The 18,874-nt window shown below is 39.9% G+C and overlaps 1 protein-coding gene across 7 annotated transcripts in view; it reads left to right on the top strand.

Moving 5' to 3' along the window:
- Positions 1-503: 503 nt before the first annotated feature.
- Positions 504-18,874, top strand: part of letm1 (leucine zipper-EF-hand containing transmembrane protein 1) — a 29,096-nt gene continuing 10,725 nt past the window's right edge. Inside the window, exons 1-15 of one of the 7 annotated variants that reach the window (XM_038728254.1) lie at positions 504-857; positions 5,224-5,281; positions 5,955-6,441; positions 11,145-11,288; positions 12,507-12,644; positions 13,043-13,246; positions 13,506-13,625; positions 14,128-14,259; positions 14,497-14,655; positions 15,061-15,195; positions 15,717-15,749; positions 16,698-16,832; positions 17,061-17,254; positions 17,817-17,846; positions 18,654-18,810. In XM_038728254.1, coding sequence (XP_038584182.1) covers positions 779-857; positions 5,224-5,281; positions 5,955-6,441; positions 11,145-11,288; positions 12,507-12,644; positions 13,043-13,246; positions 13,506-13,625; positions 14,128-14,259; positions 14,497-14,655; positions 15,061-15,195; positions 15,717-15,749; positions 16,698-16,832; positions 17,061-17,254; positions 17,817-17,846; positions 18,654-18,810 — 2,205 coding nt within the window. In that variant the 5' untranslated portion in view covers positions 504-778. The remainder of the gene's footprint in view (positions 858-5,223; positions 5,282-5,954; positions 6,442-11,144; positions 11,289-12,506; positions 12,645-13,042; positions 13,247-13,505; positions 13,626-14,127; positions 14,260-14,496; positions 14,656-15,060; positions 15,196-15,716; positions 15,750-16,697; positions 16,833-17,060; positions 17,255-17,816; positions 17,847-18,653; positions 18,811-18,874) is intronic. The other 6 variants (XM_038728255.1, XM_038728256.1, XM_038728258.1 and 3 more) reach the window with 6 other exon arrangements.

An 18,874-nucleotide genomic window follows, 5' to 3' on the forward strand; every position in this document is an offset into this window, starting at 1 on the left:
ATATGCTCCATAAACTCCCAGAAAACTGCAGATCTGCTGAAGCCGTCTTCTACTGTGTTCTTTTAAATCAAGACGGACGCTGTCTTTAATGAAATTTAAGGCTGTAGATTAATAACTTACTCTGCACTGTCCTGTTTTTATTTTCTGAAATGTTTTCCTATGTTGCTTTTATGTTTTAAATAAAGTACTTTGAATTGCCTTGTTGTTGAAATGTGCTGTACAAATAAACTTGCCTTACTTTTTTTGTATCTTGTTCTTTACATTCGTCTGTGCTGCTGTGCCAACACAAAATTCCCCTACAGGGAAGGCATATCATCAAGGGCTCACTTGATGTTGAAAAATGGTGGGGACGTAAGGGCTCAAAAGTCCCCAGTGTAAAAGACACCTATGCATATCATCTTTGATCTTTTATCTAATCTTACAACTCAGAATCACGGGCTTTTATTTTATAAATATACCGGAAGTCGCTCCACCCCGCACATCAAAAGCTGCTTAACGAAAACCGGTTTGACGTCACTTGGCAGCTTGGCCCGGCTAGTTGTCATCCGCGTAGCAAGGAAGGGCATAACATGGAGCTAAATTTTCCGATGTACAGTTATACACGCGTCGTAGCTTGTTAAAAATCTTACAAGGAGTTTGGTATTTCTATGTACCACACGTTAGCGGTCCATTCTTTTTGACATCTCGAACAAACAGTGGCTAGCTAACCGGCTAGCTAGTTTGTAGCTTAACCGTAACCGTTAAAAGGTAATTTAGCGACAGAAAGCCTAATTTACGCATGGCGTTAATCCTGTTTACGAGGTCCCGGGCACCTTTAATGAAAACGTCCAGGTCGTTAAAGAACGAATTCAGGAAAGGTAAGGTTTTCTTTGTTCGTTTGTTATTGTCTGGTTTAACGTTGTTGTTCCTGTGTCCATGGAGACGTATGTTAATAAAGCTGACATGGTGAGGAGTCCTGTCTTTTACGGAAGCAGGTGGTCCTGGTCCTGGTCCTGGTCTGGCCCTGTTGTGGTTTTAAAGGAAGATGGTGGATGACTCAAGGTGACAGGGCAGACGAACTGGGCATCGCACTTAAAACCGTGTATCAGTCATTATTTTAAGCTACAAAGCAGTTACTACTTTGCATCATGGCTGTATTGCATGTAACGTTACGGTTTTAGGTTTATCACCTCCGTGACTGGGAAGCTCGGAGGCACCGCACCTTTCTCATGATCATTAAAAAGAAGGAGGAACATTATGAATAAGGATTCAGGTTTTCTGGGGACAAGCTGGTTCTGGCTGGCGAGCACCCCCACCTTCCACTGCAGTCTGAGAGGCTGCTGTTGTTATGGCAGACATGTTCTCTTCTGTTTATTCAGCATCCACAGGATATCTAATCATGATTTTAGAAGAAAATATGGTGGTATTTAGTCTCAATGTTTATGTTTAGACAAGGTTGTGAAGTATTGAACCAAATGAATGGTGATGGATTTTGTGCTTTTCCAAACTAGGGCTGCTTCTAATACATAGGAAATCTTCAGGTTCAAAGTAATAGTGACCAAGAGCTGCCTGATGGGCTCCAGGGCCTGCTGTGACTGCTGAACATTGACCAGTATGCTGTCTTTGCAATTTGATTTGTAGCTGTCATCAAAGGTTGTAAGGTCATACTAAAGATTATAGCATTATCTAACACAGCATCAATAAACTACGGGAGCAACCATAAAGTAACAGTTGTGATGGTACACGTGCTTTGGTGTAAGTGCACTATTAATGGTTTGGGATGTGGCATCTGCAAAAACGCATGGAGCAATGTGTTTATTTATTGAGAGCGTTTACTCATTTTATGTGGTTTATCCAGCTGAGACCGAGGTCTTTTAGACTCACTTCACACACTGCCTGAAAATGCAAATGCCAGTATGAAAGAGAGTGTTGTCCAAGGGGAAATGACCCCAAAACGTCATAGTTTATTGGATACTGTGAAGGGAGATGTTTGACATTTGAGAAGCCACATACTCAAAAAGCCAGTCATATCAAAACGAAACCGCAGTCTGGGCATAAGCTTAACAACATTCTGCCCCATAAACACGCTTGTTTTGAGGTCATGTCACTTTTGTTTTCAAGCTATGTTTTTTTTTTTTTTTTTCAAGTGGCCAACAAATATAAAGAATATTGATGAATTGAAGTAAACATATTTGAAATAGCCCTGTATTTAGAGCACAAGATTGTACTGTTCTGGTGATGCTCTGGATCTAATGCAAATAAACATCTCTGATGGGAGATGAATAAATGAAGAAATAGATAAACCAATTATATCGCCCCACCAACAGTCCTGCTATTTTTCTGCGTCCTTTTCATGCCGATTGATACATGGTAGCTCACACTTCTGATAAAACAACGTATATATTTTATACCAGGTCCAATATATTGTTAGATGTTCAGGTAATAACTTTGTGCAAGACAGCAGTATCTGTACTAAAATAACTGAGCTCAAAAGGAACAACTGCTGTGTCTTAATTCAACCTCATATCAGGAACACTCCAAAGAACTGGCTCCAGGCCTATTTGGTGATATGCTGCTCACACAGTGAATGAGGAACTTTTATTAGACTGTTGTTTTAGCACAGTCAGACAGCTGCACGCTGCAGTCACACATGAGTTAGCTGGTAGGGCATGACCTGTTCACGACCTTTCAAGGCCAGACCTAGTTTAACTTGAGTCAAGACCAGATCCAAAGGGGACTTGAACCATAGTGAACAACCAACACCAATAAAACAAATTAAGAGTAAATATTACATTACAATTGCAACAATAATCCTCAGGAAGTCAACAGTTGTCACATTGGTGACAATGTTGATATACGTCTGACTATTTATTTATTTGTAAGGTGATGGTTATTATGAAAGATCTTTTTTTAACTTAACTTATACTAATCTACAGGTCTTGCAATTGCCCTTGGGGATAAATGAAGTGTTCTGAAATTAAATGAAATTGAAAAGAGATTCAGATGTTTCTGTATAAGCTCTGTAATGTAGTCATCAATAGCCAAGTTGTGAGAAATTTAACTATATTGGAGGAGTTCAGTAGACATATTTCATAAATTACAAGTTACAATTTCTTGCTTTAATTAAATAATACTGATCATTAATGAAGTATCCTTCTGTGGAACATTTCCCAAATTCATTAAAACATATAAATTAACTCCTTGTCGTGTTATAATGACGACATTTGTGGGTCACCAAACCAGATATGATGACTAATGTCCACAGTATTCTGACAAGTTCATTCTAACTGATGGTTAGTAAACATACTTGGTTTTATATTACTGTGGTTACTGTTGTCCTCTTGAGTTTTAGGTTTTGTGAGAGATTTGTGAACTCCTGTATTCTGCAGTTTTGTGGCTACACAGCAAAACATTACTACAGTGCCAGGGAAATAGAACATTAAATAAAATGTATTTTAAAAAGCTAAACTAGCTTTTTAAAATAAGTCTTATTTCTGTACTCTGTACATACAACATGTATTGCATGTCTGGGAGCCCTCCTATGTCTTCTTCCAGAGAATTTCTGCTTTTTCTGTGTTCAGAAGTATTTTTGGGCGGGTTTGTATGTAATACAACACATTATAGAAACGTCACACAAGGACCACAGCTTGCTGTATAATTTTTCGGGTATCTTTATAGTGCCACACATTTGCATACTGATAAAGAGAAAGTGATTATCTTGAATCTTCATTAAGATTTCTTATATAGAAATACTTTATACACCATTGTGTTATTTGAAGACAAACGTGTTGACAAATAATCATTAATGAGTGAACAAATGCACTAAATACTTATTAGCAAAGTGTAATTATAGCTATGCAACTAAATTACAAAATGATCTACCAAATGTGACGTATCTTGGACTGAAAGCGGCGAATGTGAAACCAAAACTGTAAAACCCCCAGGGGTTAAAACCACAGAGGAAACACAGCCCAGGCGAATGGTACAGTGTCAGGTACATCTACTGTAGTATTTCCAGCATTTTCTTTCTGTGCAACTGTAACCAGCCGTTCAGCCACAAAGGTGAAGCTGTTCTAGTAAACTCTGTGTCCTCCTGGCTGCCAGCCACAGCCTGTCATGTTCAACCAGGCCTCGCTGGATTCACTCCAGCCAGCCATGTGAGAGCTAGAGGAAGGGCGTAGCTAGGCCGTGTGCTCTAAGATGATTGGTGGGAAGTGTCTCACCAGTCCACCCTCTGCCTGTACGTCACACTCTGGTCACACTGACAGGGGCCCCACTGTGGCTCTCGCTGAGGGTGTGAATATCCTGGCCTCCAAGAAAGATTAATCTTTTCAGTGAAAAGATATTAACAGAAGAATAATACACTTCATTTGTTGGCAGAGATCTTTACAGAAATATGCTGTGTCTCAATTTGAATACTTCCGTTAGCACAGCTCCATGTAGTACACGGTTTACTTAATTGCATAGTGCTTGAATTTCAACAGTTGGTGTCTCAAATTGAACACGGAAATAATGATAGCTTCTCCTTTTTGTAATTAATGGTGAAATGGAACTGGACAGATCATTACCACAAAATTGAACCAATAACCACACTGATGGCTTCTATCCGACAACAGTATAGTGGTACAGTGTATGTATAACTTACATTTGGACAGTGTGGCGTTCACTGGTGCAACCACAACTACGCCCCTTCTGCTACGTACGTACCAAGATGGCGACTGTTGTGTGTGAGAAGTGTCTAATGTTCCACACTCAGCCTTTTGAGTACACCATCTGGGTACTCTCACTGCATTTTTCCATAATTGTCAGTGTGAATGTACTTATTCACTCAAAATATCAAGTTTAAGTATGGAGTATTGAGCACACAGCAATACACTACTAAATATAAATAATAAAATTAAGGAGCAAATGTGGAAGGTTATAGAAAAATAAAAAATGGCCAATGTGACCACAAGAGAAGGTTTTTGTGATAGTCTTCGGTAGGCCCCTGTGAAAGACTTCAGGAGTGGCTTCACTTTATATCCTGTTATTGCATAACCAGATAAACGTGCGTCTTTGAACTGAAGTTTTATTAATGTAGTAGACCAGTCAGATTCTGCAGATAGCTGCTGAATATTTGCTTATTTGCTCATCAGCAGCAGTACATGAAATGCTAGCATGCTCTGTGTGTGTTTGTGTCTCTGTCTAATGGCTTTTTATCAGAACCCAGCTGCTCATGTCCCCTCCCCCCCCCCTTTCTTTCAGGGAAAGTACAAGATGGTACCTGTTTCAACTGCACAGCACTCAGACTCTCCAGTCAAAAGTAAGCCAATTAAATGTCCACGGTGTCTGCATTTCCTGAAAACATCTGAAAATAACTTAACGTTTAATATAAAATGTTAAGACTTAAATTCATTTGTATGGGTCTTTAAAGCTTGGTGGTTTCTTTGATGCTGCTCTTATGTTCGAGAGCCCGATTAAGGAGTTGGGAGCTCTGTGCCCCACGTATTATCTGAAATCTCTAGATTATTTTTCTAATTTCCTTTCCTGGTCTCTTATTCATTTTAACTGGGATTTCCTTTGTGCTTTGCCTATGTTGTGTGCAAAACCTACTATTCCTTTACATTTACAAACACTAACGTCAATTTAAAAGATTATGTCTTTTTAAAACTTTGTGCTTCCTTGAATGTTGTTTTTGTATTTGAAACCAACCCTAATTAAGACACCCACATTTTCTGAAAGGTCTATTTATTTTTATTTGTTTTTCATTCTAGTAAAAGTCTGTACCTTTTGAGGGGGCAATTTAAAAACCATATACATCCTTTTAGTACCCAAGTATTTGCCATAAGTTTAAATCCCACCAGTGATTTTAAATCCCATTGCTTTTTGGGAAAATGTACCAGTACATGTTTATTTTACACTTTTTTCTAAGACTAGGCGTCTGTTTTTTCCTTTAAAGTCTGAACTTTGTACTCTTCACCCTGTTGTCTCCTTAGACTTGATGGGCTCCGACTCGGTGGTTTGGCCCAGCTTTCTTCACTCTCTCCTACCCTGCCTGTGTCAGAAGGTTGTGTGGGCCAGAGCCCAGACTCTCAGCGTCTCTACTGTGCGTTTGTGTTGGGGGCCTCCCCTTCACCGTACCCTGCAATCACAACGGGGGCCCAGTGGATGATGGCACGACCACAGGACATCCCTGGTGTTAGGTGGATACACACCTCGAGGAGGAGATGGGACGACTCCAAGGTGGAAAAGTCACTGCGTTCGTTAAAGGACAAAAAGAAGAAGCTGGAGGAAGGAGGGCCGGTGTATAGCCCGACGCTGGATGCAAAACCTGTGAGAAGGACGGTCCGACAGTGGGTTGTAGATGAAGTCAAGCACTACTACCACGGCTTCAGGCTGCTGTGGATTGATACCACCATTGCTGGTCGAATGCTGTGGCAGGTGCTGAACGGACACCCCCTGTCCCGCCGTGAGAGGAGACAGGTGAGGTCGGCAGGGAAGAAACTGTAGATTTATTAATAGGAGAACAAATCTGTTTAGATGATTTTTTAATTAAATGTACCTTGGGGCATGCTTTGCTTGTAATGCACTCTGGTGCAACCACTGCCAGGCCTCACATTCACACAGCCATTACAACAACAGTGGTCTACAATTGTTTTGTGAGCAGGTCTGTTGGAGATATGGACCTTGCTGTTGTTTTCTTCAGGGCCTGACGAACGTCCATACTTTAAGTGCTCAGACAATAAATGTAATAAATGTGAGTTTATTTGGCTCATATTTAGAAATGCTAAAATCAGAGCAGCACAAAAGTTTCTCCACTGGGAGCATTGATCAAGCTACGTCTTCCTTTTCACTTTGCTAGAGATAATGCAGCGATGTTAACCACTTGCTAAATCCTTCCCCCGAACAATGATTGTCTAATCATAGCTTAACTTGCTTAGTTAATCCTAACTAGGCACCCAAGCCTGTTGAGCTTTGTTGTGCATGGATATTGACTTTTCTCCTGGGACATGCAGCTTTAGCCTCTGCCTTTTAGCGTGGTATCATATATGTTGCCATCGAGTGCATGTGAGATCCTTTTAGGAGGTTATTGATTTCAAACGAGGGAACTGGAAAGATTAAAAAGACGGCCAAACATTGCCCTTTCAAGCATTTTGTGTAACTAACATTAGCTAATAGCTAGCTATAGCTGCTAAGACCTGCCAGACAGTTGTCATATCAGATCGAAATGAAATGAGAAGCCTGCCTTTTGTCTACCTCTGTCTGAAATAAATTGATATGTTTGTATATATAAACAGAATTACAAGTGGCAGATATGTCACAGTTTAAATAGCATGATGTGCTGTGTAGCAACAGAAACTAATGGGGGCAAGCAAACATAAATTGCTGCTACAGGTCTGTTTAAAGGTCTGCTCAATTACAAAAAAATGATTTGAACAAAAAACTCCTAGGTAAACCTTCAATCCATCAGAGGTCGCACACCTCTGGAGCAACTAGGGTTTAACCCAGGTCTCCCACACCAAAGGCTTTTGTCTTATCCACCGTGCCATCACCACCCCAGTTACCAGTGAGAGAAAGCTCAGAGTTTGCAGTGCAGATAACCAGCAGCAGGGCTCTACGGTGCGACCATTTTGCTCGCATATGCCCCTAAAAATCGACATGTGCGAACCAGAAAAATGATTTGCGAGTAACTACAACCTAACGTAACCCCCAACCCGGCCGCTGCGCCGCTAATCGTTCAAACCACCCTGCACCGAGTAGCTGGCAGGACGCATCGCAAAGCTTGTGTCAGTCCTTTGAGAGTGGTAAAACTCCGGCAACAAAAAAAGCTAGTCACAGGAGCACCGGGGGAGATCCCGGTGGGCGGGCCGCTCAGTGCAAAACTCGGTGTCTTTGTTACAAAAACAAAGACATAGATGTCAGCAGCTGGAGCGGAGAGACCGATAGCTAGCTGGCTATTTAGCTATAACAGGTTTTTTTGTTGAAACATGTTCAACTTTTCATAAAGTGGATGTGCTTGTCAATTTCACTTTTCATCAACTGGCCAAACACAGCCTGGATGGGGCAGGACATAAAAATGGTTTGACGTGCTACAGTGAACTTTCAAATGTTGAACTCCTCCTGAATGGTTCTGATCATTAATGAGATGGTATCATTAACAAATTAAGTAGGCCAATGTAATTGAAAACAATTCACAAACATGAAACTGCTGTGACCAGTTGGAGTTAGTATTATATTAGTAGTGGGCTGTATAGTATACTCTCACATAAAATGACATTAGCCTACATATAGCAAAATTTATATATTAACATACCAACAGTAAACTATTACATTAAAATAGAATTTGATCTAATGTTAAATTACACTAATATACTGATTAAAACTAGTTTCTCCTCCATGTAGTGGAAAGAGCCTCTGCAGTAGAAAGATGCAGATTTCCACTGCCAGTGTGTGCTCATTCTAGCCTCCTCCTGAGAGCAACACATTCCCCTGGTTCTGTTTTACTGAAGTTACTATAATGCTGTTCAGTAATCTTATTTACATTAGGTGTGGGTGCTGCTGGTAAACAGTGAAGTTGTTATGAGTGAAAGCAGATTTTCAAAAAATGTCTTTCAATATTTTAAAAAGCTCCGACAAAATTTTTTAATCTAATGCTGAGTGTACCTATCCAAGGGTCTTCACTTCCATAGTCCTCTAATGGTTTCACAGTTGACAAAAACAGAAGGAGCAAACGCGTAGTATAAATATGTGTATAATAAATAATATTTTTCACTGTGCTCTTTGTGTGCCCCTAAATTTTTTTCATTTAGGAGCACATGTGCTCATTGGGGAAAAAGGTTAGCGTAGAGCCCAGAGCAGGAGTTCAGAGATCAGAGTTGAGTAAGCATGGTTTAAGTCTGACAGCCCAGACATGTTGTTCTATAATGTTTAATCCACAGCTTCTCAAACCTAATGGGATCAATTATAGAAGACTGCTGCATGCTGAGTTACTCGCCAGGAGCGACTTGTGTTGCTTGATTAAAGCTCTTTTAGAAGAAGCGTTTGTGTTGCCTCTTTGAGTAAAGAAATGTCTCATTTAACGGTAGCTTCGCCTAGCGTTTACACTTTAACTTTACAGTTTATTGTCATTGTGTACATTAACAGAATCCCTTACATCATAACTTTACTTTTTTTAAAAGGTTTGCAGCAACTGATGATGAAATAACTGCTATATGATGTAATAACTACAAAAACATTTGATTTTAACTGGTGATGGAATCATGATTTACTCATACATGGATAACATAAGTTGATAACAAGGTTTCACTCATTCAAACCTGATGTAGAATAAACAATGGTTAAAATTCACTGTTTGACCTCAAATGAAGTAATAAAAAGTGTTTAAATGGCAGACTCTTTGACATTATCTGCCCCTTGTTCTGTTCGGCCTGCAGTCTGACGTTCAGAGGCCCGCTGCCAGGTGTCATTTCAGGGAAGGTGAGCAGGTCAGCCAAGGTCACACTTCCTGTTACCATGTTCCTCAATAGTACAGGATGGTACAGACTTAGTGGACATGATTGGCAAGTTGAGAATTCTCCTCTTAGTGAATTACTGAGTTGCTGTCGCGGTTTTCTGGGAATCTTTCCATGTGCTTTGGCTGAGTTACTTTGCCAAATTCAAAATTCACTGCTGCTGCTGCTTTTGCTTTTTAACTAGATACGTTGCATTAAAACAAAAATAATAATTTAAAAGTTAATGTTTTAATCTGCCAGATTGGCTGATATAATCAACCCTACCAATCCTATTAGACTACCTTAATCATCACACTTTAACTCAATGTCTTCAATGCTATTTCTGACATTGGCACGGGCAATTTAGCTAAGCTAGCTCCACTTATATATGTTTATTTGATTAAATTAAACTAGAGCCTTAAAGTGCTGATGTATGACTAGAGAAACAGACCACATCCTGCAGTGGCAAAGACTTTCTACCTGTTGAGTTTGGGTATTATCTTTACATCTTCTGCAACATTGAAAATACAGGATGATAATGAAATACCTGTTCACTTGTAATTAAATTTTCAAGTGCAGTGCCGGAACTTAGAGGAATGTAGAGGTGCTATACTTACAGACAAATTTAAGGGGAAAGATGCATTCAACAACTACTTTGTGATTATTCTAACAGAGGAAGTAAAGCCTTGCTGCAGAGCTAGTAGCTGCTGGTCAGTGCTGATGGTGATCACAGCCTCCCCCGTCCCCCGTCCCCCTCCCCCTCTCCTTCATTAAACCCACATCACCAACCCATCTGCACCTTTTCAAATGCAGCCGACTCCCTCAGAGCGCATGTCCCGAGCCCATCTACACTCCATTCATCTAACCTGGACTGGTTTTGCCTCCTTAATCTCCTCCTTTCATATTCACTTACAATACTCAGGCCTTCGTTTAAGGCTTCTTCCATTTTAATCTGTCACCCCCTCCTCCCTCCTTTTGATGTGGAACTCTGGGAGATGATATACATGTCAATGGGCCTGTGGACAAAGGCCTTTTCACTCAGACTGGCCTAAATCCTTCATCCTACTTTTTCACTGACATGCAGGTGGAAAGGGCGGAGACAGAAGGACTCGTGTTTTGGCCTTCTCCCCTTAGGGCCATTTCTGTAGATGGCTGGTCAGGATTATGTCCCCGGTTGGTCAGTAAGACACAGTTAGACAGCTGTACAATGAAGTAGACTACTGTTGGCCTGGTACTTCTATATTCTGAGGATTGTTCAGGTCTGAGCTGAGCAAATGTGCTTCCTGTTGGCTCAAGTGGACATATTATGTGAGGCAGAATGTTCACTGTGGTCTTTAGCTCCATGCAAATAAGGCACAGATGAATTAGGAGGTTTCTGCTGCTCTGGGGATGTATGGGCGCAGGGTTAAAAGTGCTGATTGTTGAAACTGTTATTAGAGGGATTGAGCAGGGTGATTGTACCAAGGGACAAAGGAAGATGGGGTAAACATTTCCCATGAATGCCTGTTGGCTCTTCTGCTCGCTGCTGCTCTCTGCTGGGTACATACACAAACTTCAGCACAATGGAAATGCTACTTGTCGGCATTTAAAATAATCTCCACAGTTCTTTAAGACACATTTCTTTCTTATTTTTTGAAATAATTTTAAAAGGAGTCAATTCTAACTCAAGTTTTTTTTTCCAAATCCTCTTCTTAGTTCCTGAGGACATGTGCAGACGTCTTCAGACTTCTTCCCTTCCTGGTGTTCATCATTGTCCCGTTCATGGAGTTCCTGCTTCCCGTAGCTCTGAAACTCTTCCCCAACATGCTGCCGTCCACTTTTGAGACACAGTCGAAGAAGGTAATGAAAGCTGGGCATTTTGTTCAGACTGAAGCTGCATGATACAGACAAGATGCATAAGATGAATTTGTGGAATTATTTTGCTAGCTGTTGAAGTTTCAAATTATCGTCCAGTTTTATGTCCACACTGTATGCCAGTGTGGGTTGAGACACAGTAGCTCAACTAAGGCTGCGGCTAAATTAATTGCTTGGTAACCATGATAATAAGGGTTAGGAACTGATTTAGGAATAAGGCCATTACAGATTAACTGTTCCTGAGTCAATGTTCCTTTCTTAACTTAAGATAGGATAAGTGTTAAGCTGTCCTAACTTTTGCTTTTACACCAGGTAGTGTTTACTCGTTTAATCCACATGGCCGCTCTTTTATTGCTTTTACAAAATCAACAAAATGTCAACAGGCCGGAACTTAGGCTATTAATTGATCTACCGATGTGTTTGATGACAAACACTTGTTAGTAGGAAAGCTGTAACGCTAGATAATGCCTCATTATATAAGATGAATGAAAAACATGATGACGTTAGCCCGCAGCCTTTATTATATATATTTTTTGCCTTCATTAGTAACTTTCCCGAGAAGAGTACGGGTTTCTACCACTGTCCGTGAGGGAGCACAGGAGAAGCCACCACCGGTTTTCCACTGCTCTTTGGACACAACAGTTGCCTTTATCTTCGTATCACTTGTCAGTGGATTTTCTTTTTAACAGCATCAACGCTCCGCTGGATGCCAAATATCCGACAGTGACTGTTTCCTTTAATCTCCCGAGTTAAGCGTTACTTGAATTTGGATTTTTTTCTTGTTTCTTCTCAATGTTTCAGTGTATTTTTCATAAAGAAAACTACCAAAAAACAGCGATTAAAAGCCGTTTAGCTCGCGATCTGAGAAAAGTGGCATCCGTTGCTAGGTAACGGCCATAAAAGTTCATAACCGATGTTGGATTGTGTATTTAGGATTTCCTAACCTGAGATAAGATAGGATGATGTAAGAAGATAGGATTGCTTCTGTTATACCAAATTGGGAAAAATCCTATCTGAGACTTAAGATAGGAACTTTCTGTAATATGGCCCCAATGATTTTCTTGATTAATTGGTTAATCGTTTTGTCAGCCCAAGGTGATTTTTTTCACATTGCTGGTTTATTTTATTGATGGCTCAATAAAATTATGAAGATGGGAATTGTTTTTTTTACACAACATTGAATTTGGAACTTGTTGTTTTTAGGAGGAGAGGTTGAAAACTGAGCTGAGGGTCAAACTGGAGATGGCCAAGTTCTTGCAGGACACCATCGAGGAAATCGCTCTGCGGAACAAGGTTTCCCAGGGCAATGTGACGGAGGAGTTCTCCACTTTCTTCCAGAAGGTGGGTGTCAGTGTTTACTGAGACAAGGCATCATGAAAAGAGGGGAAACGGGCTCCAAACTGCCTGCTGGTCTTGGAAACAATTAAATGTCTTTGGTTGGTGTATTGTACATTAAATTGCATACAGTAAATACTATAAAATAATTAAAGATGTTTATTTTACAAGTAACAGTTACAAGTAAAGCCACAAGAGGCCGCTGTCCTGTTAACATAAACGCTTGTTAAGTTTTCAATTTCCTGTGAGGGTTGGAGTTAGGGGACACCAAATGTGGCGCAAATAGAGTGAAACTACGGCTGTCCGTTAAGAATGTGTTGTAATGATTTAGGTTTTTAAAACAGATTGTCAGACCTCCTTCATCCAGAATGATTTACAAGCCATTACTTTGTCATCTTTTGTAGATACGGAACTCTGGGGAACGTCCCAGTAACGAGCAGATCTTGAAATTCTCCAAACTGTTCGAGGATGAGCTGACTCTGGACAACCTGACCCGACCTCAGCTGGTGGCTCTCTGCCGTCTCCTGGAGCTCCAGTCGATGGGGACCAATAACTTCCTCCGCTTTCAGCTTATCATGAAGCTGAGAGCCATCCGTGCAGATGACAAGGTAATAACCTCTGTAGTAAAATTATAGTAGATGTCCTAGGGAGGACACATTTCCCCTTATCATTGTCAAAATTTAACAGACAGCTACACTTTCATAAATAGTGAAATAACTGCTAAGAGGTAATATGTAGAGCACTTTTGTGGTTAGACATTGCTTTGATTTTACTTTCTCTCTCCATTTTATTTTCAATAAAAAATGTTTTAGGACACACTTAAAATGTAGTTGATCATTAGGAATTCTGTGTGAACTGTTTATCCAGCTGATAGCAGAGGAAGGGGTGGCGAGTCTGAACGTGAACGAGGTGCAGGCAGCCTGTCGCGTCAGAGGAATGAGATCTCTCGGAGTAACAGAAGAACGACTGAGAGAGCAACTCAGCCAGGTAACAGCGGCGAACACTCTTTAACTCTCTGCCTCTAATATGTCCATTTTTCCTCAGTTACTGAACTTGAATATTATAACGTAACTACCTTTAAGATAAATGCTTATTGTCTCATTTTTGTGCATTTCTTTGGTGTGTTACACTAAAATCTTCACTCTAAAATGACAGAGTTTGACTTTGTTTACTTATTTTGCATTGGAGCTAATATTCAGTGCCATTTTTAATATCTTAAAATATGGTCATTAACAGAGGATATGCTTTATTAAACAAATGAAAAAATAGTGCACATGCAAAATCTAATCTATATCTGCAGCGCATTATGTTAATTTCAAGATATGAAGCTGCAACACCTGAAATCTGAAATCTATTCTGATTCACATTTTTTTTATTCTCTCATTGACACAGGTTATGTATAATCAAACACTAGGGTTGTGGAAGTTTAGGGAGACGTTAGATCAGATGTTTGTCATAACCTCTGTCATGTTATATTCGGCTCTTGTAGTGGCTGGAGCTGCATCTGAATCAGCAGATCCCCACTTCCCTGCTGCTGCTGTCTCGAGCCATGTACCTCCCCGACACCCTTTCCCCCGCCGACCAGCTGAAGACAACACTGCAGACGCTGCCTGAGATGGTGGTATGTTGGAGGCCAGAGCTGGGATGTGTGACTTCACTGTAGTCTTGTTGCCATAATGAAATAACACGTTGCTGATAAAAGATTAAGAAATAAAAGTTACTGTAAACAGTATTTAAAGTAGATATGCTGCTTAGCTTCCTTGCGTATTTGTTGTCATTTAAGGTTAAGTTTGTGGTTATTTTTGTAAAGGTAGATGTTTGGTACTCTAATCTGATCTATCCTATCTCTCCCCTCCAGACAAAGGAGGCCCAGCTGATTGTGGCAGAGATGGAGCTTTCCAAAGTGGACAATAAGACCAAGGTGGAGACCATGCTACAGGAGGAGGAGGCCATACGCCAGGACAACAAGGACAGGGAGATGGAGAGGTTGGCAGACGCTGCAGAGAAAGCTGCCAGGGTAACATCTCCGATCATTTATTTTTATTGTTAATGAAAAGTTCTTTTGACAAAAATGTGTCTTTCAAGATAGATGTATTAATACATGACCTTAAGTACTTAAAGCAACATGAGAGTACCTGTTTTCACTGAGTACAATTTTGGTCTATTAGAACTCTATCTAGAACTTTTCAGGACATGTCTGATAGAAAAATAAGACCAAATCTTTTGGTACCAAGTTTTGGTTCTTGACAGTTGTTCATACCCGGGGGATGTATCAGTAAATGTTTTGGTATGATACCTAGCCCTAGAGACATGTTTATATGCCAGCTCATGAGGTGTTTGAGAAAATGACAGCTAAACGCATGAGGAGCATGTCTGTTATCCTACAGATTATATAGCAAACTTCTTTCTTTACTTTATTTAGCCATGTCCTTCCGAGTTGGAGCTTGAAGCAGAGAAGGATAAACGCAGCTATGCAGATGCAGAGATGGCTAAAGCTGCCATGGCTGCACATTCAGAGACACTAAGGGATACTGCACCTGTCATAGAAGGGATCAAGGTAATGCCTCTGAACATACACACTGTGAGACCAGTACGTTTTTGTTAAATTATGCTTACAATTGTTTTTACATTTAGTTGTAATTTGGACACGGACATTTATAGTTTCTGCTAAAACTCATATTTTACGTGCATTTTTATGTACCATTATTTTAAAGAAATTACTAAAACAACATAGATTAATCAGTAATATCAGAGATATGTACTTTGCATTTCAATAAATGTATTTACCCTGTTGCAGACAATATATCATCATATCTTTTGAATTAGTTTTTTGTTTTTCTATTTAATTGTATTATTTCTTTTTACTTCTGCCAAATCAGTCTTGGGCATTAATTTCTGTATGTTAAGGCTTTTTAACTAACATACCAAATACATATATAACAGGGACTAAATTTAAGCCACAGATGAATTCTTTTCCCAGTGGTATTACTAACAGCACAAAAAATTTATGTTTGATATTTAGTGTGTACAGTGTGGACCTTTTCATTGTATCACTAATGCGTCTTTTGTGCCACACAGTTTGAACAGTTGCAGAAATTCCTGCGCTTACAGGTTAGGTTTAATGATGTCTCCTCCCAAATTACCCTCATAGCCATACCCGTTTATCCCTGCACGCACACTATCTGGTGTTTCTTTGAGCAGACCCAGATGAGGGTTAAACAGTACTTGCATATTATTCTGACATTGGTTTGAACTATTTTAGACATGTCATTTGATTTCCGGTTCAGTAGGAGTGAGAAAATAATCCGAATGACAGGAAATAAGCCAGAAATGCAAGGTTTTATGTGTGTGATTAGATAAATGTTGACATCAGCCTGCGAAAGAAAGTAAGTGAGGGCAAACCACAAATACTCATGTTCAGCCTTGTGTGTTTATTAAATGGGATGAAAGCAGACAAAAACAAAATTGTAGTGTGGACAAACCACGGTAGTCATGTTCAACATTTATCAGCATTTACTTGTTTGTTGTAGAAAATATCACTCATCTGATGCTCTGAAATGGTTAAAGAAATCCTAAATATGCTTTGCAAATTCTGTTTGGCCCACATCTACATGGATTTCTCCTCCTCTTTTCCTTGTCGATCCTTCCAGGCAGTGTCCCTGTCCAAGTCGAACCTTTCCCTCTCTAACTAACAGGCTTTGTAGTTCCACAGAGTTCTCTTCATCATGTGGGAATGTGTTCTGGGGTTATGGGGAGTACCCTGGTGTCATCTAGAGCTTCCCTCTTTTTACCCATTTTGTGTGTTAGGGTTGGTCTCTTATGTGGGTTTATATTAAATGCACATGTGCTACACTGGTTAAATTAATGCACTTTTTGATCTTCTCCTTAAAGTAACTGGAATGTATTGTGACACACATCCATGTTGGATGGAAAATATGACCTTAAGCTGCTTTAAAGCAGTTTTTTAATGTAGTTTCCTTCAAAGCACATACTGTGTCAGATTACTATCACTCCTGACATTTGGGAGAAAATTTCCTCAATTGTATGTTTGTATTCCAGGGTGAGGAGATCACCAAAGAAGAGATTGACCTGTTAAGTGATGCGTGCACAAAGCTGAAGGAGCAGAAGAAGCTGCTAACTCTGGAGAAAGAAGAGCTTGAAGAGCTGAAGGATGATGTCCAGGAATACAATGAGGTACCCGTCTAAGACTTATTAATTATTGCAGAGAGACAAAAGTTGTGGTTTATTGCCAATCAAATCAAAGGTTTTAGAATTTTAAGATTATTTGGTCTCAGAACAGACGATTTATGTTATGTGCTTTTGTAGTCTGGGTTGTGGTAAATGCAAATTAGTGTGTGTGTGTGTGCGCGCGTGTGTGTGCGTGTGTTGTGTTTCACTTTTGTATTCATGTATGTTTTTCAGGATCTCGAAGAGATAAAGAAGGAGCTTTCTAAGACCGGCCAAGAAAAGGCGGTAGAGGAGTCAAAGGCGAGCCAGCGTCTGTCTAAGAGAGTAAACCGCATGATCGGTCGCATCGACAAGATCATCCTAGAGCTGGAAAAGGACAAGGCCATCCTGGACGGACAGATGGACAGTGGGACCACCCCACCTGTTGGGTAAGAGCTGAATATGTCACTTTAACTACTACACTGCTATCTGTGGTAGTTCAGAATAGTAAAAACAGGATTTCATTCCAAGTTGTCACTGTACACCAATTTGGAAACAATGTTTATGGCTTTCAATATTCTATATTTTTGATTATGTCCCAACCGAAACTATCCTTAGTGATTATAGTCTGTCTCTTGATACTCGACTTCCCTCGCCTGTGTGTGGTATTGTGCAACAGTGTGGCTCACTGATGTGTACAGTCATCAGAAATCTTTGCTCACAAAAAGGTAGTGAGCACGTTTCCCTAAAATGTTATAACTATGTTATTAAGTTATTTCAGTTTTTATACTGGATTTTTGTGACTGTCATCATCATCGCCATCATTTTCATCCTCATCGTCATCATTTTCATCCTCATCATTTTCATCCTCATCATCATTACTTAAATTGTAAAATGGTGGTGGAGATGAAAGAAGGCACAACAGGTTTCCCAGAAAAAACTAACTCAAGCTATGTCACTTATTAGTTTACAACTTAAAAACCAAATCCTTATTTGTTTATAATTTTACAGATTATTCTTTAAACAATGCGATGCCAAAAGGTAAGCTGATCTGTGATAGACCTTCATTTGCTTGCTTGCCAAATGCTAATATTGCATCATGGTTGTCAATTCTCAGCTGCTGAAATCAGTAAGCTTCCATTTGTGCTCACTACACCAAAGTGCCACCCACTGGTTGCTGTGTACCAATTTTAATAACAGTTTATCTTCCTTAATGAATGAAATCAGATTGAATACAAAGATCTAACTCAAGCTGCTTGATTGTAAAGCTTTAAGACATTCCAAACTGTATTTGTTTAACAAATAGTAAATGTCTGATTTTAACAATGCACTAGACAATATTTATTTATATAAAAAAAGAAATAAAAATAGTGAAATTGTTAAAATGATTATTGATTATTTTTGCTGCCAATTCTGTGTTGTGTGTGTTTCAAGTTGCCCAGAGCAGCTTTAAACACTATCAAGTCAAGTGAATTTTATTTATATGGCCCAATATCACAATTCACAAATTTGCCTCAGAGGGCTTTACAATCTGCACAGCATACAACAGACTCTAACCTTAGAGGAAAGACTCCCGCCTGAAAGCAGTTTTTAAAAGGGGAAAAATGGAAGAAACTTCAGGAAGAGCAGCAGAGGAGGGATCCCTCCCCCAGGATGGACAGACATGCAGTAGATGTCGGCACGCAAGACACCTATTCAATGATTTTCAGCTTTAAAAACAAAATCTGCCGTGAACACGAATGAAACTTGCAAAATCAGCGTGATTGGTGTGATCTGGGAACCTTTAATGCAGCATGTTCTCCACCACATTTTCATCACAATTTGTTACATACCGCTTCCTGTATGCAGTCTGTTCTACACCTTCAGGGAGAACCTCATCAGCATCGACGAGCTGATCGGCGTCATGCGGCAGATCCAGAACATTCCAGAGCACAAGCTGCAGAGCATCGCGGAGGCCCTCGACGACAACAAGGACGGGAAGATCGACATAGACGACGTCATCAAAGTAGGTTGAAAGGATAATAAAAAAAATGAGGAATTCTTCTCTGATTTGTTGTGTTTCTCATTTT

The sequence above is a fragment of the Micropterus salmoides genome, unplaced genomic scaffold, assembly GCF_014851395.1.
Source record: "Micropterus salmoides isolate LMB-PRFRI ecotype aquatic unplaced genomic scaffold, ASM1485139v1 Ms_hic_scaffold_19, whole genome shotgun sequence".
In the NCBI taxonomy this organism is placed as follows: Eukaryota; Metazoa; Chordata; class Actinopteri; order Centrarchiformes; family Centrarchidae; genus Micropterus; species Micropterus salmoides.